General features: G+C 40.8%; 2 protein-coding genes across 4 annotated transcripts in view; one reads left to right on the top strand and one right to left on the bottom strand.

Annotated features, from left to right (window-relative positions):
- Tfb1m (transcription factor B1, mitochondrial) overlaps positions 1–22,319 on the top strand; it is a 39,614-nt gene that overhangs the window by 8,588 nt on the left and 8,707 nt on the right. For all 3 annotated transcript variants that reach the window (XR_012908003.1, XR_012908004.1, XM_075950277.1), the window contains exons 3-5: positions 5,718–5,826; positions 7,266–7,417; positions 14,150–14,269. Coding sequence is in view for 1 of the 3 variants with exons in the window: in XM_075950277.1 (XP_075806392.1) it covers positions 5,718–5,826; positions 7,266–7,417; positions 14,150–14,269 (381 nt within the window). In the remaining 2 variants the exon portion in view is untranslated. The remainder of the gene's footprint in view (positions 1–5,717; positions 5,827–7,265; positions 7,418–14,149; positions 14,270–22,319) is intronic.
- Positions 15,633–16,311, bottom strand: Cldn20 (claudin 20). Its single transcript, XM_075959292.1, has one exon. The coding sequence runs from the start codon at positions 16,309–16,311 to the stop codon at positions 15,652–15,654; it is 660 nt and encodes a 219-aa protein (XP_075815407.1). The 3' UTR covers positions 15,633–15,651.

Raw genomic sequence — 22,319 nt, 5'->3', positions numbered from 1 at the left:
CATGTCATTAAATAAAAACAGCTCTGCCTCCTCCATTCTAGGCAATCCCTTTGCGTGTGTTTTTTGTCTGTCGCTGACTGGGGACAGGAGTCGGAGTGCACAGCCTTGCCTTACTCTGACTCTGTGGAACATTCAGCCTTTACTGCTGTGATTATGGGGATTTTCCAGGTCACCTCCAGCAGAGGGGGGTCTCTTCTGCTCCTAGTTTGCTAAGGGATGCTGTTTTCTTTTTTATAATCAATGAATATTGAATTTGCAAAAAAAAAAAATTCCTTTTCCTAGTTTTATTGAAATGTTTTTCTTTTTGAGCCTGTTAATATGGTGACTTGTATTTATTTATTTTTTTAGTGTTAGCCCAACCAATCTTTAGTAATGCCACCTCTCCTTTTTATGATACAGGTAATTTATGTATACCTTTATTTTCTGATTGATCTGATTATAGATTAGTTGACTTTATTGATTACTAAAATACAGCTTTAATTTCTTTGACTGTTGTGTTTTCCCTGCTGGCATCTGCTCTGAAATCTCTGTTTACCTTGGGTTATTTGTTCTGCTTTCGCTATGGCTACTGTAAGGTGGAAGCTGAGTCACTGGTCCCAAGCTTTTTCTGTTGTCTTAAAGATTAATACCGTAAATTTCTGCTTTGTCAGAAAACCGCACATTTTGAAGTGTCATGTTTTGTCTTTAATTCCATTAAAAGTAATTTGTCTCGTTCTCATTTGTGCCACCCATTAACAACTATAACAGCTGATGTTTATATGAAGACTTGACCGCTGAGTGCTCTGTTTCACAGCCGCTTTTGAGATACTAAAGTTAAACATTTCAAAAGAAATTCAAATTTTCCTTTTAACCTCTATGTTTCTTTTGATTTGTATTTGACTTGTGGGCTATTTAGAAATCCATCATTTAATTTGCATTTTTCCATATAGCTTTCTATTATTCTCATTTCATTGTGTTCAGAAATTATACTTGTATGGCACATCATAGCAAATTTATTCAAATTGATTTTATGGTATAAGCACAGTCTTAGTGTTTAATATGTAAAGTACACACAAAAGCCTGAAAATTCTTTCTGTATGCATATTTCACTTAGGGTTTAGGGAAGCAGACTATGTCTGGTGTCTCATTGCCCATTTTAGGGTAGGAAGCTCAAGGGTTCTTCTCAACCGATTTGTTCTGTGCTTACTAGAATTTTAGAGCCACAAAGGGAATCATTGACTATTTTAGTCTTGTCTCAGGCTTTTTGTAATAGGCATGGCAGAAAGCTCCCGGTTTGAGAAATGATAGAGGCTGGCGTGCAGATGCGAGCTGTGCTAGCCCTTGACCCCAGTTTACTGCTGAAATTTCTCCAGCTTCGCCTTTCCTTTCCACACCTGCTGACACACGAAGGTTCAGCACTGCCAAGGAAATTTACCTAGTCACATGTATCCTTGAGTCCGTGATGGGGCTGGGCAAACAAGCTTCTACTACCGCTTCTTCTGCCCTGCTTGAGAAGCAAGCGCCAACTCTGGAGCCACATTCTCCTTTAAAAAACAGGTATTGTAGCATCCACTTAAGTTGCTTCATAATAGTGGACTTCATCTATTTTGACATTCTTCAAAACAATACATTTTTTAACTTTCTAACTTTCTATTTATCATATCTCATATGATTCTTCCAGTGTAGTAGGAAGCTGCTCATTTGTTTTCCAGCTGCCCGGACCCAAAATAATCACACAGAAACTATATTAATTGCAACACACTTCGGTCAATAATGCGGGCATATTTCTAGCTAGCTTTTACATCTTGAATTAACCCATTTCTGCTAATGTAACAAGAGGCTATGACATACTGGTGAGGATCCGGCATCTGTCTCCTGAGGGAGCTACATGAGTCTCCCTGACTCTGCCTTCTTTTTACCTTTAGCGTTGCTTGGAATGTCCGCCATGCTCTATCCTACACTGCCATAGGCCCAAAGCAGCTTCTTTATGAACCAATGGTAACAAAACACATCTGCAGCATTCAGAGGGGAATCCCACATCATTCTAGTGTTTGCTTTAGAGTTTTGCCTAGCCCTTCTGCTAGTATTTGTTTCAGTGGTATTTGGGTTCTATTGTATGATGAATTAGGAAGAAGGTAATTATGCTTAGCTCATATAGTGTTGGCTGCTCTGGGCCCCTTACTGTGAGAAGGTGGCAGGAAACCTACCAAATAGCTATTTGATATAGTTCTTTTTGTTCTCGAGGAAATTTTAATTTTTGCCTAAGTTCCAAGAATTGCATGGGTTCTTTTCTCATCAATTTAAGTTGCCAAAAAGGTACCTGGGTCAAGCACGGTTCCACCCCCTGCAGAATGCTGTCACACAGCTCTGGCTATTAGAGGGAAAATGCTTCTGCTTGTGTTATCTGACCTTTATAAAGGCACAGCCATTTCATTGTTCCATGTACCTTTTACAAAATCTACATGGAAAGAACCATTTTCTCTCTTGGGGAATTGGTATAATTACTTCTAACAGGGTAAGAATCGTATATGCCATTATGCAAGCCAGAAGCTCGCGGTTCTTCTGATAGTGTTAGCGGCAGTCAATTTTACGTGTGTGCTTCTCTTATTTATGATTTGATTTTCTACTCTTTTAAGCCTTAGTGAACATCTTTTACTCAGAGCCATTTCGCATTGCGTTTTGGAAGAATATATTGAAAACCAACATTAAAATAATGGACTAGCTTGTGAGTGGCTGTGTAGATAGATGCCCACCTGTTAGCAGTGGGTTGTGCTCTGAACCCCTCTCCAGGTTTTGAAGTGTATGCTTGGAATGTTTTAGAAGTGTAAGAGTGATTTTCTCTCACCCCACAATAGCATGACCTGATGAGAATATTTTTCCATTATCTCTAATGGGGTAGGGAATCTGTGTGCTGTTGCTGAGTATCACTTTAGGTGTTTAAAGGGGCGTTTTCTATAATCATAATGGCAGTTCAGGTGGTTTGTCACCCTCACAGACACCCCATACATGAGCTCATTCCCTCTACCATGAGGAGTTGGACAAGCAAAACTGAAGCTGCACAGTTGTCAAGGAAAAACAGACGGATTTGGGCTGTGATGGCTGGGCGCTAAACCTGAAGGGGAGTCCGGAAGAAATAGACTAGAAATGCAGCTTTGTAGTAGGGAAGTAGATTGCTGTCAGCTCTAGTGTGTAGCTTTGTAGTAGGGAAGTAGATTGCTGTCAGCTCTACTGTGTAGCTTTGTAGTAGGGAAGTAGATTGCTGTCAGCTCTAGTGTGTAGCTTTGTAGTAGGGAAGTAGATTGCTGTCAGCTCTAGTGTGTAGCTGTGGATGTGAGAGTATGGAGAAATAACATTTCAAACAGTTATCAGAGCATGTTAATTAATGCCAGAGAGGCGGGTTTACATTGTTTTGCTTTAGTTGTAACTACTAATTACTTAATTACTTTTTATATATATTGACGCTGTGTAACAGAAGCTTTCAGTTCTGCCTCTTTGTTTTTTGACATGCTAATTTGTTTTGTTTTAATTATGTGAAGCATAATTGCAGAAAAAAAAACCTAGCCTTCTCTATTATTGGTAAATGTTAGCATTAAATTCACTGTTTTTATAATGTTATCAAATATCCCTTAACAACTCTCTGAGTTTTTAGTGTCTTGAAATAACTGTTTAATACAACATATTATCTGAAACTGATGAGTTAAATTTTATCAAACCATGATGGCTTAAAATAATCTGAGTATATTAATGTCAGAGGTAATGCAATTATTTTTGATAAATAATCATGTCAAATTAACTATCCTAAATTTAAAGTGCCCCCTTCTTACTAAAACAGGCATTCTGCCTCTGCACTTCACACTGTTGTATAATCTTGTCTCACTTATTGCTGATGTAAATCTCTGCAGATTCTTCTGCCCCACAGATTTCGAGAGCCGCATCTACAGTCGCTTCAGCTCCGTGGATGCTGTGCAGTAGTCTGCGCTCTTTTGCTTATTAAAGGCGTGTTTATGCCTGCTGTGCAGTGCTGTCGCTATGGACTCTATTAAGTAGGCAAGAAACAGATCTTCCCTTAAGCAGCACACTTGTTCAAGAGAGAGAAACCTACACGTGTGCGGCTGCCGTAGCTTGTTACAAGTGCTGTCAGGAACTGTGGGCGTGGCACAGTGTGAGCAGACGTGGAAGCCATCCTGTTATGGCCTGGCTCAGGTCTCCTCTCTGACACAGGATAGAGCAGAGGGGAAAGAATCTCCCTCTGGCTTCCGTGAGCCCCTTTCAACCTTCCTAGCAGTTGTTTGAAATGGACAGAAGGAAAGTGTTGGGGCGGGGAGCTTTAAGGACATGAGGGAGGAAGAACCAAGAGGCAGAATTCTCCATGAACTTGTTGGCCATCCCTACAAAGCCCTATGCCATTTCTCAAATCTCAGCAACTGCGTTGGAGCCTGGGTACCCCGAGCAGTGAACTGAGGCAGTGTGGAGTGTGGTAGGGGTCACCCTTTCTCATGTAGTCTACCTCAGCAGTGACGTTTCTCACTGTCAGTCAGTCCTGCGTTTTCAGCATGGTAAGCTCAGGACTGCACGGTTGTTTGTTTTTAATAAATTTATTTTACAACCCAGCCACAATTTTCCCTCTCTCCGTTTCTCCTAGTCCCTCCTCCAATTTCACCTCTGCTCCCATCCCCCAAGCCACTCCTCCGTTTCCCTTTAGGAAAGGGCAGGTCTCCCATGAGTATCAACCATACATGGCGTATCAAGTTTTAGGAAGACTACACACCTCCCCATGTGTTAAGGTTGGACAAGGTGACCCAGTATGGGGAGTTGGGTCCCAAAGACCTGTAAAAGAGTCGGAGACAGTGGGAACAGAGGTGTCTTCAGCTGCATGGTTTTTACTTGACCGAGGATATCAAGAAGTAAGTTTTGTATTGGATGCAGGGGGACTTCACACCCAGTTCGGCTCAGCCTTGGGCTCATTTAAGCTAAGGCTGGCTTTTAGTATATGATGCTAAGGACTGAAGTTAAGGAGGAAAGGCCTAAGAGCGTTAAGGTTCTGTTTTTAGTTTCGTTTAGTGGGTCTGGAGTGGAATCCACAGAATTGTATTTCTGACAAGTATTCTATCACTGAGCTAAGTCCCAAGTCCTTGTTGTTGTCTTTTGTGTTAAGAAAGACTGAAGAAGAAAAGGAAACAGACTATTGGAAATAGAAACAGCTGAGTAGTAACTGTTGTGTAAGCATGCGGGACTGTTCAAGTGACAGTGACTGTGGTTCAGGAAAGCAAGGATGAGTCAGAGTGTCTCAGATTGTCAGGTGCCGCCTAGCACAGCAAGGGACTGTCTACTTAGTTTGAATGTACTCGAAGAGTCCATTAACAGTTTGGTTTACATGCAGATTCTTCTGTGTACATTTGCTATGCAGGCTCAGTTGGCCAAACTCATTTTCATATACTTTGCTCTTGAATCTCAGTATTTCACTCTAAGGTTTCTTCGTATGTTATGTTAACTCTGACCGTGCAGAAACACAAGTCATTCTGACTATCAAGTTAGACTGGTATGCTATGTTTTAAATCCTAAGCTGTCACACTAGTCTCTGCTACTATACGTTCCCCTTGTTGTGATAAGCGGAAACACAGTGGTTACACTGGGCACAGTGTCCTGTTGGTTCACCTAGTGTTTGCTTTTCCCAGAGATTAAATGCTTTTGCTGCCCTGAAGTTTCTGAGCTGATTTTATTGACCTTTTGTAAACTAGATGCTTTCTGATGCAGCACCGGGGAAACTGAGGATTGTCCATGGAGATGTGCTGACATACAAGGTAGAAAAGGCTTTTCCAGACCACATTAGGAGACAGTGGGACGAAGGTAAGCTATTTGTAGGTAAGCCTTTGTGTTTGTTTGTTTGTTTGTTTGTTTGGGTGGGTGGAAGTGGCAGGGGTATGTGTGTCTGTGTTTGTTTTTGTTTTGATCATATCACAGATATTTGTTTCAGCTATCACCTATCAAATAAAGTGCTTCCTTTTACATATTTATATGAAAACCACCTAAACAGAATTAAATAATGTGCATTGTAATTTTCTCTGCTTTCCTACTTTCTTCTTTTTTTATTAAATGCTTCTCATTTTGATTATTTGGATAAGAATTACTATACATTTTTCCCTACTCCTCTCATTCTTACAGAATATGGTTGTTTTTGTTTTGTTTTGTTTTTTTAAGACAGAGTCTCATGCTATAGCCAAGGGTGGTCACTCCTCATATAGCCCAGTCTGATCTTGAACTTGAGAAGTCTCCTGCTTTAGCCTACAAGTGCTGGCATTACAGGCATGCACTACCATACCTGGTTGAGTTTTCCCTAATTCTTATTTCTTTGTTTCAAGTATTCAAGTTGTGGTTTCTATGTAAATAAACTTTGTATTTTTATGACACTATACCAAGTATTGGTAACTATTTTTCATGTGTAAACCAGGCCACTCACAGACCTTTCTCTTTTTCCTTTGTCTTCATAGTAGTGACTCTGACCAGCCAAGGCACTTCTCCTTCAAGACAGATGTTTACCAGGACCCTGCAGTGTCCTGGAAGTGCAGATGATACAGAGCATATGGACTGCTAGCAGAAACTCTGAGGATAAGTGGAAGGGCTTTTGCAGATCTAGCCGCTCCAGGGTCAGGCTCCTTCAGAGGAACTCGTGTTTCTAGTCTGGTTTCTTAGTACAGAGCCCCAGTAGGACCACAGTCACCCTTCTGGTTCACCCATTTAGTGTCATATGTCACCTTCATGTCTCCTCGGCCTTTGGAAACGAACTGTTCTTTGTCAGTGGCTTGAGGGTTTGGAGTTTGTAGCATTTTGTTTTGTTTTTGATTTCTAGGCCACTTGTTTGATACTGAGATGTTTCTTTTACGGCATCTTCTCGTGCTAAGGATTTGCCTAGATTACCTATTCCTTTGGTTTTATTTCCCTCCTAAGTATTTCAAGCATTCAAATTTTAGGCTCATCTTGTACCCCCCTCCTGGGTCTCTGATGGTCTGGCGAACCCCACAGGCACTTTAAACTCAGTGTATTTAAGGAAAATCGCCTTTTCCATCAAAACACCTCATTTTATGAACTTTTCTAGAACCTTTTCATCTATAAATACAAAGCTAATTGTGGAAAAAAATACATTTTAAGAGAACTGAAAAATGCCAAGTTGTGTCTTTTCATTTGCCTTTATTTGATTATCATACTTAAATGTCAATGAAGCTATTAAGATCATTCTCAGAATATGTTCATGTACTCATTCCAAATTGTCTTCTCCCCCAACCAAACAGATCCTCCAAATGTACACATCATTGGAAATCTGCCTTTCAGTGTCTCAACTCCCCTGATCATCAAGTGGCTTGAAAACGCCTCTCTTAGAAATGGACCCTTCGTCTACGGCAGAACCCAGATGACGCTAACATTTCAAAAGGAGGTAGCGGAGGTTGGTCTTGTCTTTTCCTGGGTATTTCATTGTATGATCAAATTTCCAAACCAAATACTACTTCGTATTTATTACTGGCTGTGTTTTCTAAGTTAATACTTTTCCATTACACGTGGAAAAACACATCCAAACGTTAAGACATGTAATGAAGATAGCAGACACAACCACTAGAAGCTCCCAGTGGAGACCTTGTGTGTTCAGCACAAGGCCTACACTGCCGTAGACAAAACCCAGGAGAGATGAGAGCTGCAAGATGTTGATTTTACATTCATATGTTGGGAGTGGGATGTGCCATCTTCAAATTGATCCTCTGCAATCCTTAGGATGACAGTGAAAAAATGATATCACAAATTTGGCACCCGATTACCCACCCCACTGCACACATGGCACACACACACCCCTCATTTGATGCCTGCTGTGCCTGCATTCTCATGGCCTGACTGTTCTGAATTTACGAAGTGAATCTCCAGGGTGGACAAGGGTAGCTTGCAAGATAAGACAGTGAGGGCAAGCGTAGGGACAGATCTGCACTTGCAAACTCGCTCTGACTGCATCTCCCCATTACCAAGGTAATAAGGACTGAGTTTGGGATTGTTCCCTTCTGTAGTCTTGATACTAGATTTGTACCCATGTGTGTCGTGTGCTTTAGGTTTGTCCACTCTTAAGCTCCATTTTAAAGGAGTCATCCAATATGTGTGTTTATTGTAAACATCTTAGTAGGATTCACACATGTGCTTATAGTTATCCTTTATTTATATTGCTCTCTGTCTTGGCTACGTGTTCACTCTCGTAATCTGTCCAGTCTCATTGTTGGGGAACCAGGGTTTATATCAGTGCTTTACTATTGTGAACAGAACTGTCCGGAAAGTTCTTAGGCACAAGGGCCAGTTTGGGACAAGATATGTGCCCAGGAGCTTCAGTCTTGGTAGGTAATGCTTTACCATTTTTGTAGGTCATCAGGCCTTTATACTCCTGTACAACAGTGTGTGCGTGAGTTCATTTTGTAGGTCATCAGGCCTTTATACTCCTGTACAACAGTGTGTGCGTGAGTTCATTTTGTAGGTCATCAGGCCTTTATACTTCTGTAAAACAGTGTGTGCGTGAGTTCATTTTGTAGGTCATCAGGCCTTTATACTTCTGTAAAACAGTGTGTGCGTGAGTTCATTTTGCTCCATATTTTTGCCAGCTCCTGGTCTTACTAGACCTACACATTTTTTATTAACCTAGGGAAGTTGGTGTATTGTGCTGAGTTTTAATGAAATGGGGCACCGTTGCAGCTTGGGGTCACTTGGGTGTTTTACATTGAACTGCTAATCTTTCTGTTGGATTGTCTTCTGTTTGCTGGTATTCTCTGTACTAATGCAGTATACTTCAAATTGCCTTTCTCTGTGTTTATATTGTCGTTGTCTTTTTACAGTGTCTTGAGAGTTAGATATTTTTCTTTAACTTTTTTACTGACATGTATTAATTATACAAAATAATGGGCTTCGTTGTGACACATTCTCACACACATATGTGCTTTGGTTCTGCTCACACACACACCCCATTACCTGCTCGTCTTTCCCCACTTTCCCGCTGATCTCCTTTCTTGAAAATTAGACATTCTTAATTTTTAATCTGTGGTTGCTTCATATCTGAACAAATCATTTTATGTCTTGATTATGAAGGTATTTCTGTTCACTTGGGATTGATTTTTGTATATAGTAAAAGTAAGCTCTATTTTACTGTTGTTAGCATATAAATTCCAGCCCCGTTTATTGCCATCTGCTCTTTACAAGTCTCTTATCAGAAGTACTCTGCAGAAAGCTGTGCTCTGATTAGAGACCTCAGGGACATGCTGAGGTGTCCCAGGAGCAGCAGGGTCTGTGGGACAGAGAAGGGGGTTCCTCAGGAAGAGCCCTCAGGTCAGGTCAGATCGGTTGAGAGAGATTAATTTGACCAAATACATGTCATGCTTGCATGTGATGAAGAAACAGTTACACCAGTTTGAGAAAGTTTAAGGCTGAATTACTGCTAAGTGAACAGAGTATCAAATCCCAATGGGAGTGAAGCAGTGAAAGGCAAGGTTAGGGCAGAGGGCACGGTTAGTGGGTAGAGTTCTGATCGTGCCACACCAGTAGATTCGCTTCCTCCTGCTGTGATTATTTGGTATTTTTGTTCTTGAACAACACAATAGAGAGGAAGTGTTGAGCTTTCTCTTTGAGGAAAGAGCGGAGGAGTGGAGTAGTGGAGTCATGTTTGCAGTGACTCAGCTGGCAGCTCTGGGTTTTAATGATAGTGTTGTTTTGACTTCACCATAGGCAATTATTTTTCTTCAACAAAGGTTAATTTTAGTTACATTTTTACATGAATATTGAATTCATAGCAAGTCTGTAATTTATGGAATGCATTAGAAGTGTGGGTAACTGGTCCGTTCGACTGATGTCACATTTCTACAGATGAGAGTCGCGAGGGAAGACTGAGTAGTGCCATCGTCTTACATATCCTGTTTGCTCTGGATCACAATCCTGTGCGTGATATTCTAGATTTTAGCAACAGAAAGCATTTTTAACCTTGACTTTGTTGTGAGTTAGAAAGCAGAATCCAATAAGTGCCCTCCTCTTATTCTTTTTTCTAGGGTTATAGGATGTAAACATAATTCACTCTGGATGCATTAAAGGGCATCTAAATGGTGTTACATCTCAGAAAAGGAGTCAAGACTATGTAGCAGTAGTTAGAGCTTAACAAACCTCATCTGAACTCTCTCTATAATGAAAACTGACTGGGGTGCTTTATTGTCTTCACAGATTGGGCAGCACTTGAACTGGATCACAGATCCTGTGTTTCCTAGGAGAGTCACAAGGTTCAAGTTCTCCATTGTGCTGGGCCTGTGGGTTTTTAAGTGGGTCCAACATCAACCTCAGTCTCCTGTTTCCAGGAGACATTGGATGGTTGTTACATCCCTAGAAGGGAAGATGTCACCACTCTCTTAATGACATAACATTCATTGTCCCTGGTCCAACATTGTAAATTCACAAATACAAATTGTTGGAGGGAGCTGCTTGTTCATTCCGGCTGCCCAGAACCCAAATAATCACACAGAAACTGTATTATTTAAATCATTACTTGGCCCATTAGCTCTAGCTTCTTATTAACTAACTCTTACATATTAATTTAGCCCATTTCTATTAATCTGTGTATTACCACATGGCTGTAGTTTACTGGGTAAAGTTCTAGCATCCGTCTCTGGTGGCTCCATGGCTTCTAACTCCTCCTCCTTTCTCTCAGCAGTCCAGTTTTCCCCGCCTATCTAGGTTCTGCCCTATCAACAGACCAAGGCAGTTTCTTTATTCATTAATAGTAATCACAGCATACAGAGGGAAATCCCACATCAACAAGTATAATTTTTCTCCTTACAATTATTTTAGATAAATAACAGAAGAAAGTAAAAGAAATACTCTTCTTGGGAATTCTGTCTTGCCTTGTTTTCTTGTCCTTAGTGACTTTTAAAGCTCAAGAGCTGATGGTTTCCTTCTACTGAAAACTTAACTCATTCAGTGTCCAGACCTCTTATTGTTAAAAAATCCTCTATTGATGGACTTTTGTGTTCATAGCTTTACCTGTGCTGTGTCTAAATAAAAATGGCAATACATATGTAAATGGTTATTAGCTCAGTAACTTCTCAGGGTAGCTTTTAGTGTAAAGTCTTTGCAGGCTTCTTGGACTGTGACTTGACTTTTTGCTCAATGGATTAACAGTTCTGTGTGCTGCTTTGTTCTAAATTAAAATATCTCCACAACCTGGTGTACTTGCTAGGGAGATTGACTAGACCCAGAGTCTAGATTAGAACACCCCCATTTCCATTTCCATGTCCTAAGCGCTTCATGCTCAGAGTGGCATGTATTTAACTGTGCTTTAAGTCCAGTTAGAATAATTACACCCATTTCAGGTTTTTGCTTTTTAAAGTAATTTTTAAATTCTTTTGAATTCATCATTGGAAACACATCTTTCAAATGTAAAGTAGCGTATTAGCAATGCCTTAAGAAGGAAATCCATGATGGCCAATTCTTTGGGTTAATTTTTAAATTTCATGATTATATTTTTGCTGGATTGTAGTTTTAAAGATGCTTTTATCACTGGCCCTGTGGATTGTGCTGTAATCCAAGCACTTGGGGACTAATGCAGGAGGTTTTATTTGAGAATATATACATCTCTTGCCTTTATATTATACTGAGGAGCAATTTTCTGTGTCTTACATGCTATAGCACTTCATTATCTTGAACTCGGTTTCCTAATCATTTCTGCTTTGCCAATGAAGATAAGCAGTTGCTTAAAATGGGAAGGGGGTGGGGTGGGGGTGTGACGAGATGGATGGGAGATGTCAGCATAGAAGCTGTGCGATCTCCAGACATGTCAGAGGAAATTCCTCAGTTTCTCAGCCAAAACCTTGTTTGTTTCATTTCAGTTTATATATTTTATTTTGTGTGTATGAACGTTTTGCTTGTACATATGTACACATTCATGCCTACTGTCCAGGGCTCCCAATGGATCTCCTGATACTGAAGTTATGAATGGATGTGAGCTTCCATGTGGATGCTGAAATCAAACCCAGGTTCTCTGTAAGTGCAGCAAGTGCTTTAACCACTGAGTCATCTCTCCAGCACCCCAAAGTCCATTTTAGTCTTAAGATAAAGTTCTAAAAAGCCAAATTATATGATTTTTTTTCATGCCCAGAACAGGTTAGATGCAGCAATGGAAATGAGCTGTTAGATTAGTTGATGCCCATCAGTGACCTCGGAGAGTGAAAATCCAACAGCACCTGCTCTGGGAGCACTGACGGTGGCCTAGCATGGACATCCTGTCCTGTGCCTGGCTTCGGCTGTTCCAATCATTACTAGTGTCCGTGACCTTGATCCTAAACGGATCACTAGAGTTTTGGGATGTCTTCAGAGCTCAAGAACACAGAAACATGGTACATTTTAGAAAGATGAGTGATCTTTGAACCTATTACTCTCAGTCTTACCCAATTTTAACATATATTTATTGCCTTTCCCATAATGTCAAATGGTGTGTGTGTGTGTGTGTGTGTTTATAGCCCTTCTTCCTAGGGTTTGAACTGTGTGAAAAGTAGTAGTTGCCATTCCCACACATCTCCTATTTGTATTGTAGGTATGTATGTAGGCACACACAGAAATCCTAAGGTTTTTATGTAAGCATTATATCACACTGGTTTTTGCCACTTTAAAATCTATACTCTATTGATGGACGTAACCTATGCCAGTAATCCCTGCTACCCATTTTAACAGTTATTTCATATCCGTTGGCAAAATTATAGTCATTTACCTGTTGGTAGAATTATAATTTTCAACTTTTTGGATAATGTGCATAATGCTGCAGAGGACGTATATCTTCTTTTGTGTAAGTGATATGCTTCAGCCTTTATTGACAAATTATTGTCCAACATTGGTATATAAATACCAGTTTGTGCCCTTTCCACTCTCACTGCCAAGCGTAGAATCCTTGTAGCATCTAATTCTTTCTACCCTTGATGAACTTTTTTATAGTGTTCATTTGTGAAACTATGGATTGTCTTGGCTTTAATTTGCACATCTCTGCTTTTTTATATGTGTAACTTAGTTAATGGTTATAATTCATTGATCTGCCATAGTTTGTCTTATATCTCCTGGTTGTTTATCTTATGGTTGGTAATGCCTAGTGTGTAGGCATCTCATTCATATTGTGACCACTAATTCTTTGACCCTCTAAACACAATTCTGAATGTACGATGTGTCTTGATAGTGTTTTGATTGAAAATTTTAACAGAAAAAGATCTATCTTTTGTAGCTTCTGCTTTTGCATCTTCTCCACTTTGGGTCATAGATATTACCTGCAAAAGACTGAAATTTTGTTTTTCATTTATCATTAATTAAATTGCAGTTTGTCTTTTCTCTGTAAATGCTTAATTGTACCCATACCATTTAATGAATGGTCTGTCCTTCTCTTTTGTTAAGAGAATCCCGTCTCTTGTGTATCAGAAGCCCACTTGTTCTTGGGTCTTTTTGTCCTGTTGGTCTGTCTCTGTTTGTAGCAATACTGCCTTAATTTTGATACAGGTAGGGTGAGTCTCCCATGAGCATTGTTGGTATTATTCAGGAGTGTCTTGGCCATTCTTGATACTATATAATTTTTATCTGAATTTTAATTTTATATATGTTATATATGGAAATTGAAGTTCTTTTTAAAAGTATGATTGAGATTTTCATGCAAATTACATTTTATTTATCAGTTTTTTATGTGCTGAGTTCAGTTCAAAAATGAGTGTTTGGGTGGTCAAAAGGAAATGTCCTAATTTTTGCATAAATTGTCAAGAACAGCCTGTATTTCAAAGGTGCTTGAATAGTCAAAGTTTTTATACTTAAGGAAGCACTTTTAAAACCATCTTTATAGTCCTTGTTTATTTGCTAATTTCTTCATACAGTGTTTATTAATTGTTTACATATGACTTTCTGTTGTAGAATATAGCAGTAGCTTGAAAACCTCAGACAGTCACTTAGAGAGTTTATGTGAGTTTTTTCAGCACTTATACATGGTACAATTGACACTTCTACAGCCTGTCTTGCTAATGATGTTTGTTTACATGGTTTGTGTCAGATAGTGGGGGGGGGGGGGGTGTGAAGCGTAATAATTTGTCTTGAGTCAGATGTGCCTAGTCAAATGGGATTAACCTGTTTGCTTACTTTTGGCCTTCTGTAGAGACTTGTAGCCACTACAGGAAGCCAACAGCGCAGCCGCCTTTCCATTATGGCCCAGTACCTCTGCAAGGTTGAGCACCTCTTTACCATTCCAGGGAAAGCTTTTGTTCCCAAACCAGAGGTGAGTCTTTACGTGTTTGTGTTAGTTCATGAGTGTGACTTGTTGTATTTGCTCCCCTGAAGAAAGTTTGCAGGAAACGGTCGGTAAGATGTAAAACTTGGCTGCAGCTGTCCTAATAGAGCATGGCTGCTTCAGAACATGAAATCTACTAAGTAATGGAATTAACATATTTTAGTCTCTTTTCTGATTATGCAAGTTTAAATTATTCATTCACATAAACATTCTTTTCTCTTTCTAAGTCATTAATGTACAATCTTTTTTCTCTTAGAAGTTGTTTTATGAGCAATGAATTAACAAACAAATTACTGGAAAACCTACAGTGTTCTTTGCACCAATGGGAAGTCCAAATTTTTGATAGAATATCCTAGTTGCATATCATAATTTAAATGTATATTTTAAAAACTTTCTTTGTACTTTAAAAGTTATTTTACTTCTATTAACTGAAGATGCTCATTTATAAGATAACAGTGATTTGTTAACTTGAATAAAATTTGAGGAAAAAAGTACAGCTTAAAAATGACTGAGCCAAGCATAATGGAGCATGTCTCTGAGCCCCAGCACACAGGAGGCCGTCTGGCTTCTCCAATACCTTGTATGGGGGGAAAACTGTGACTGAGTCAGATAGTGCTAACTGTGAGATTCATTGGGATGGGGTAAATATAAATAATTGGGGAAATTAACTTAATCTATTTTCTAGATGCAAAAGAGAGAGCAGCCCTTGGGTATTTAAAGCAAGCAGAGGTCTTATTAGTCGGCTTGTACTTAGAAAGTGCCATATTTTAGTTTGTGCTTATATTGGCTTTCATATGCTGTAGTAGCATCTACCAGTTCATGAATCGTATCTAATTTTAGTTTGCATACATTATATCATAACACATGATAAATTAGGATGGAAGCTGGGGCTTGGGGCTGATGGCTTATGAGTTCTGGTCCTCTGTACTGGAGTCTCCTCCCCATCCTGTGGCTTTAAAACAGAAACCAGCTACTCAGGCATTGTCCACCAGAGGGCAGAATAGGCGATATCCTTGATCAACACCAAGGGAAGGTACTTTTTATACTTCATAATTACAAAAAAACTAATCTAAAATATATCTTTAAAAATTAATGCTGTCACCCATCGCCTTATTAATATAGTCAGACCTCTTTCAATTATATACTTTTAAATAAAACATGAATACAATAATAGGAAAATAAAGAAATTCAAGACAGATATAATTGTATATGGTAGTTTGTTGTCATTTTAAAGTACCTCATAATTTTTTTTAATATTTTGTCCTCTTTGTAAAGAAAGTTGAGCGTAAGAGTATTTTGTCTCGTTTTCTTCATTCTAATAAGGTTTTAGGAGGCTCCCAGAGCTTCGTTGCACATTCACTGCACAGCTCTTACACGTAATCCTTCAGGTTATATGCTAACCTGTTCTCTGGCTGCCAGGTAGAGGTCTGTTTCTGCCTGGTGGGGTAGATCCGTGGTTTCGGGTTCTTTTTTATATAAGAAGTGCAGAAAATAATACCAGAGATAAGTAGTAGCACCGCTGAGATGAACCCGATGTAGACAGCTCCTCCGGGTTCATATTTGTGGCTTTTCGGAATGGTCACATCTAGAAAATTTTCTATGATCTCCTTGGTGTACCACACTGTTGGGATTAAGCCAGCAATCCCTGCAGCCATGCAGCAGATTCCTCCAGCCAAGGCGATCTGGCTCTTGGTGTATGTGTCCCCACCTAAGTGAGTGCATTTCATCCCCACTACACAAGTGCAGGTCCCCAAAACAGACAGAATGCAGGCCAGCACCATGGTGGCCCTGGCCGTCTGTACGTGGACGGGTAGAGACAGGATGGAGTATTTCAGGGTACAGCTGAACATCCCAGTGCTGTACCACGTGCAGTCCATCCATAGCCCGTGCACCTGCACGATAGCAGTTACAATGTTGGAGCCTGGCTCTGCACTGACCTTCCAGTTGGGCAGCATAGTGGCAGTGAGTACTCCAGAGACCCCAGATAAGGCCAGGATGAAAGCAAGGAGCTGGAGACCCGCTGAGGCCATGATGTTACTCTTAACTTCTGTTCTCTTAGAAGAACCCAGTGGTTAATTGTGCGTGGTCAAATCAGGAGCTATGCTGTGGAGTGGAGAACCGAATAACAAAAGCTAGGGAAAAAAGCAGAATAGAATTGGAGGAACAGGAGAATAAGTTAACAAAGGCTTCATACAGGAGCCAGAACATACCTGAATAGCACTCGTGTCTCCATGCTGCATACATACACACGCACATAGGCACACACACAGAGCAGATGAGGATGCTGCTATCTCAGAGAAAGGTTCCTAAGTGGGCCTGCGGAATAGCATTCTACTGAGTGAGCGTCACAAGAAGTGCTGAATTTGGAGCATACGGTAGTTATCCACATAAGACCCTAATTATTCTGAAAATGTCTATGAAATGAGCATATACCTTGTTAGGCAGTTTAGACAGTTCAAATTGTGGCTGTAGTATCTGATACAGAATTTTATTTGCATTGTAGATCATTTTAAATAACTTTGTTTTAATGAAAATAAGTCATAAGCAATTAAAAGCTTAAATCTACCTCCTATAAATAATTTATAGATATAAGAAAAGTTAAGAACTGAAAAATGGTTTGAATTAAATCTTCACTCAGCACACACCATGTGTGCCCGAGGGTCTCGTTGAAGGAGAAAGAGAAACTGAAGGACTTTAGAGTCCTGCACAGTCCTTACCTAGGTTAGCATTTATTTAGCATCATGTCCCTGGTACTAGCTTATGAGAATGTAAGATCCTTTCTACTTGCAACCAAAGTCCTTCCCACGTAACAATCCAGAAGAAGTGTTCAGCCACGAAACTGGCTCCCCTGCATGATTCAGATGCAGGAACAGAAGATCTTGAAAGTCTGTGCCAGAAATAGCCACAGAGTTGGCTGTAGGTAAAATATCAGCCCACCCCTTGTTTTACTTCAGAACAGCTTCCTACTTCCGTGTTCATATTCCTGTTCACCATATGACTGCATCTGACAGTGTGTGCTGCTTGGTGAACAGTGTAAAGTCTTGGGAATGCTGCGGTATTGGCTTATTTTGTCTTTCTGAAACAATTGTTAATGATATGCTGCATTGACTTAGGATTTTCATGCACGCACTCTTCACATAGCTGGAGGTGGTTCTTGGTTTCATGTTATTTCTCTGTATTTGAGTATCCTTCCAGAAAGTGGGACTTTAGGGGTTTTTCTTTTCCTTCCGTGGACTGACTGAAGTTTCTTAGAGTCCTAGAGCTGAGGAAAGCCTCAGCTGTAATCTTGAGTTTCATTACTTTTCCAGTCAGTGAGCTCAGGTGGAAACCTCCATGCCCGTCTTCTATGGAGCTGCCAGGTGCAGCTCTTGTTAAATACCGTAACAAGATAATCTGAGCCTGTGTGGAAACCACAGACCTGCCATGGCTACAAGTGAGTCTCTAGGGCATCAGAGCTTCCTCTGCCTAGACTTAGTTCTAGTTTTGTCACTCCCATGATTTTTTGTGTGTGTGTGTGTGTGGTTTTTCGAGACAGGGTTTCTCTGTGGCTTTGGAGCCTGTCCTGGAACTAGCTCTGTAGACCAGACTGGTCTCGAACTCACAGAGATCCGCCTGCCTCTGCCTCCTGAGTGCTGGGATTAAAGGCGTGCGCCACCACCGCCCGGCTTCACTCCCATGATTTTAGGAGTCTCTGAGATTTTACATTCTTCTGAGTCAGTGTGTGTACAAACCTCAGTGATCTTAGGGCGTATCTGCTGCTAAGCTGTTAGATCCTTTTGTTTGCCAGATTCCCCAGCTCTAACCAACAAAAAGTTAAAAGCTTAAGGGGGGGGGCAGGGATGAGCACATGTGTATTCAGTTGTACACGAGCTCCTGAGTTCAGGCACGTGTGTACAGTTTTACACGAGCTGCTGAGTTCAGGCAAGTGTGTAGAGTTTTACGCTATCTCCTGAGTTCAGGCACGTGTGTACAGTTTTACACGAGCTGCTGAGTTCAGGTGTCAGTCACCGCGACTGTTTCACAGTCTTTCCGGCCCAGGAGTTTTCCTGCAGTTGAGGTCACTGTTAATACTCCCTAAAATCATTTTGATGGTTGCTTTCATTTTTGCTTTGATGGGAAATTTTAATATGATCATTCTATCCAGCTTTTCCATCATAGCCCTTTTCTTTCCATCAAACAGGGTTTCCTAAATGTCAGTAGCATGCAGACCTGCAAGCAGTTGTTGTCATAAGTAACAAGTCCTGGCAGCAATAAATTGCAGACAGGCAAGCTAGCAAGTAAATACTAAGACACTGCATCTAGTTAGCACAACGCTTGTTTCCTACAGAAGATGACTTCACATCCTTCTTGTGCATAGAGAGTTCTGTTTAAAACATGTTCTCTACAGTGAAGGCTCTTCCTGCTCCAGGTTCACTACTGCACTGGCGGGCTCCCTCGGTGTGTGGGGAATCAGAGGTGTGGTGACAAGAGCAGTATAGGAACCACTGTGACCGTCCCTCCAAGCGTGGGGCACCAATGGGAACTGGAACCTTTAGGACACATTTCCAGCACACTTCACATGGAGAACAGAACCTAGAAATGTCCAGTCTATGAACTGCTTGCTAAAAAGAAATTTGCCCTTTTTTTTTTCAAAATGTAAAGCCAGCTTTCCAGAAAAGATTCATTTATACCAAAAATACTTTAAGACAGATACGTAACTTCCAATTCAGATGCAGCAGTAGCCACAGTTCTGGACTTAGCTGCCTGCACAGTGTTGAAGCTCCCTATACCTTTGCCAGTAGCCCTCCCACCCCAGTCTTACCTGCCCTGTGAGCTGACTCCCGACGTCTTCAGGGTCTGGTGCCAAGAAGCCACATGGGGGAGGCTGGTTCTGCAATCTGAGCATAGCCCGTGAAGTGCCCACAAGTTAGAGGGAAATAGCAAATAAAGAGTCCCTTCAAGATGAGGCCGAGAACTGCTGACGGCACTAAAGATAAATACCAGGTTCTCCTCAGTCTGAGCTGTGGGAGAATCAAGAAAGGAGAGGCGGGGAAGCGAGGGAGTTGTTGAGCCCTGAGTGCTCTTGTGCTGCTCTGCACAGAGGAGGATTATCTGGGTGCTCACAAAAGGCCGCCTTTTCTTTTCCTGTTCTGTTTTAGTCATAGTTATAATTTAGTTTTGAATTTTTGTCAATGTTGGAAGATGCGGTTCCGTGTCCTTAGTTAAAGAATGCCGTCTGAAACGGGTCAGCCGGATGGCGCTCTGCAGACGCTAGCGAGACTGCCGCTTTCAGGTTCCATTCCGTTGCTTCTTGTCTTGTGTGAAGCTAAGACTCCCAAAATCGTTAACTTTTAAAAACCACTCAGAAGAAATTTTTCCTTAAGCTTTTTAGTGAATAAGAGAAAGTGCAGCTTTTGGGTACAGTGTGGTCCATAAACCCTCAGATGTGTTGCTCTGCCTCAGTCTCCCCCCCGAGAGTCTCAAGTGCAGCTGTGTGAGCTGGACTTCAGGGGACGGGAAGACACTGTACAAAATGATGACATGAGGCATGGCAGTAACAGCTCGGGCCTGGGCGTGTCTGCAGGTGTTTCACTCAGCCCTTTAGCTTAGCTTTCTTTCTTAATAATAATAATTTTACAGGTTATAAATCACATAGCCGTTAGGCAGAAAAGAATAACCTTTTAATTAGATTTTTAAACTTTACAGCCTGTTTTTGAAAATTGTTTTTTTCATATGGCATATTCCAATTATGGTTTTTCCCTCCCTTCACTCCTCCCAGATGATTCCTACTTCCCCACCACCTAAATCCACACCCTTTTTTCTCATTAGAATACAAACAGCCATCTACAAAAAAAATAGAAGTGATAATGAAAATAAGATAAAAATAAAAAATAATCGAACAAAAAAAAGCCAATGAGAAAGCACAAGGAATGCACAGACGCTAAGACGTGTTAGATGTTAGTGGTTGCTTTAAAAGAAGTTAAGAGAAAGCCATGTTTCAGATGTTTGAGTTTTCCCAGTGTTCTCTTGGATCTGCTTTTCTTTTCCCACTTTGGCATTTAGCAAGTTACTGTTTTTTCTCCCTTGGAGGAGTAGCGTCTGGATTCTTCTAAGCTGCACTGCCCTTTAATAAAGACTTGATCATGTAGAAGTATGTGGACCATTCTGTAGATGTTTGCCGGGGTGTACTTTACTGTGTTAACAGCACTGTTATTACTGCTGCTTCAGAAGCAGCCTGGACACTCCCTTCAGGGCCTGGTGTGGACTCCTTCCCGGGGCTGCCTGAGATGCACCCTTTAGCTAGCAGATGAGAGAGATGGACGGACCTTCTTGTGGTCCTGACGGCCTGCGGAGCTTAAGGAGGAGCATAGTTAGAAATGTAAATCAGAACGCTATCAGCTTCTGATGTGGATATTAAAGTCTTTGAAGTCCACTGAAACTGTTCAAGATAAATATTATATTCCCTTAGTGTAGGACCTTCTCCGTGAATTCCCAAGCTGTGCTTCCATCTGCTGACTTGACAGGACCGCATTCAACGATTTGCAAAACTGTCCCCTTTACCTTCCCCAAATGTACTCTGTGTATGTAAAAGCTGACACTCCCTGCCATTTGGTAAGGCTTAAATCTTAAATGTCATCCTTGTTTCCGTACACAGCATACATTTGTTCAACACTGTTTTGAGTCTGACTTTAAAGTAGCTCAGAGCCTCTCCTGCCTTTCTGAGGCTCAGCAACATTGCAATGTAGCCCTGCCACGGGGAGGGCCTTCTGCCCACCTGACAACACCAGGGCTCCTGAGCTGGGCATGGTCCTGGGTCATAGTGCAGTCTAGTAAGTATTTGTGGATGAAAAATTCATCACTGCTTTTCAATATATAAAGTATTAGTTAAGCTATAAATTGCTTTTGAATGATCAAAAATAAATTTAATCATTTCTACAGGACTATAATTTCTCAAGTAATTTTGGAATTCTTTGGTTTGGCATCTTTAATAATATCCACACTTAAAAACCTAACTGCTAAGACTATATACTGTTTAAGGCACCTATAACATCTAATTTCCAGACAACCTGTGAGGTAAAAGGAAGAAAACCCAGTTAGTGGCTTAATTGTGGTTGTAATGACTAAGTCGCAGGAATGGAAACAAGGCCCAGCCCAGTACAGCTTCTGATGCAATGTGCACTCCATCACCTCTTTAGAAAGTGTGTGTGTGTGTATGTATGTATGTATGTATGTATGTATGTGTGTGTGTGTATGTATGTGTGTATGTATTGTGTACAGCCACTTCACACTTCAACTCTAAACCCCCACTTACTACTCAAGCTAAGTCTGTTTGGGGCAGAGTAGTTCCATCTATTTTCATTTATCTAAGGAAAGCTTTTGTGAGATCTTTTAACATGTTATGTTGATGACTGACTTCTTTCTTTCTGAAATCAGTGACTTAAGTATCCTATAAACATACCTCCATAGGCCCAGCATCACATCAAGCACTTGGGGTTTTCCTCTGCCTTCTTATCACCTGCTCCTAATAACCAGTAATAGCCTCAGAGAATGCCAGGGTGTCAGCTCTGGGAGAGGAAACCTGAGGTTCCCTGAAGATGAGTGACATCAATAAGGACTTTGAAAGCCACTAGCAAGACCATGTTAACATGGAAGGTAAAATTTTATGGCATCCCACTAATACATGAACTAGTATGCCTGCTGGAAGCTTCAGGTATTGTTCCAGCAGGCATATTATTGAGGGATTATGGGTGAGGCTTCCCTGTCATTCCCGGGAGACAACAATCTCATAGCAGATTCCTTGGTTCTCTGGCTCTTACAATATTTCTGCCCCTCTTCTGAGATGTTCCCTGAGCCTTAGATGCAAGAGTTGTGTTGCAGGTGTGTCCATTGGACTGGGAAGCCCAAGATCACTTGTTCTTTACACAGTGACCAGTTACGGTTTTCTGCAGTGGTCTTTGTTGCAGAGGGAAGTTTCTGTGAAGGGTGAGAGCGACACCTCCTTTGGGTGTAAGGATATTTAGAATGCAGTTAGCAGTTACACTGGCTTAGTAACGTATGG

The sequence above is a fragment of the Microtus pennsylvanicus genome, chromosome 1 (genome assembly GCF_037038515.1).
Source record: "Microtus pennsylvanicus isolate mMicPen1 chromosome 1, mMicPen1.hap1, whole genome shotgun sequence".
Classification (NCBI taxonomy): domain Eukaryota; kingdom Metazoa; phylum Chordata; class Mammalia; order Rodentia; family Cricetidae; genus Microtus; species Microtus pennsylvanicus.
This window is presented reverse-complemented; position numbering and strand designations above follow the sequence as displayed.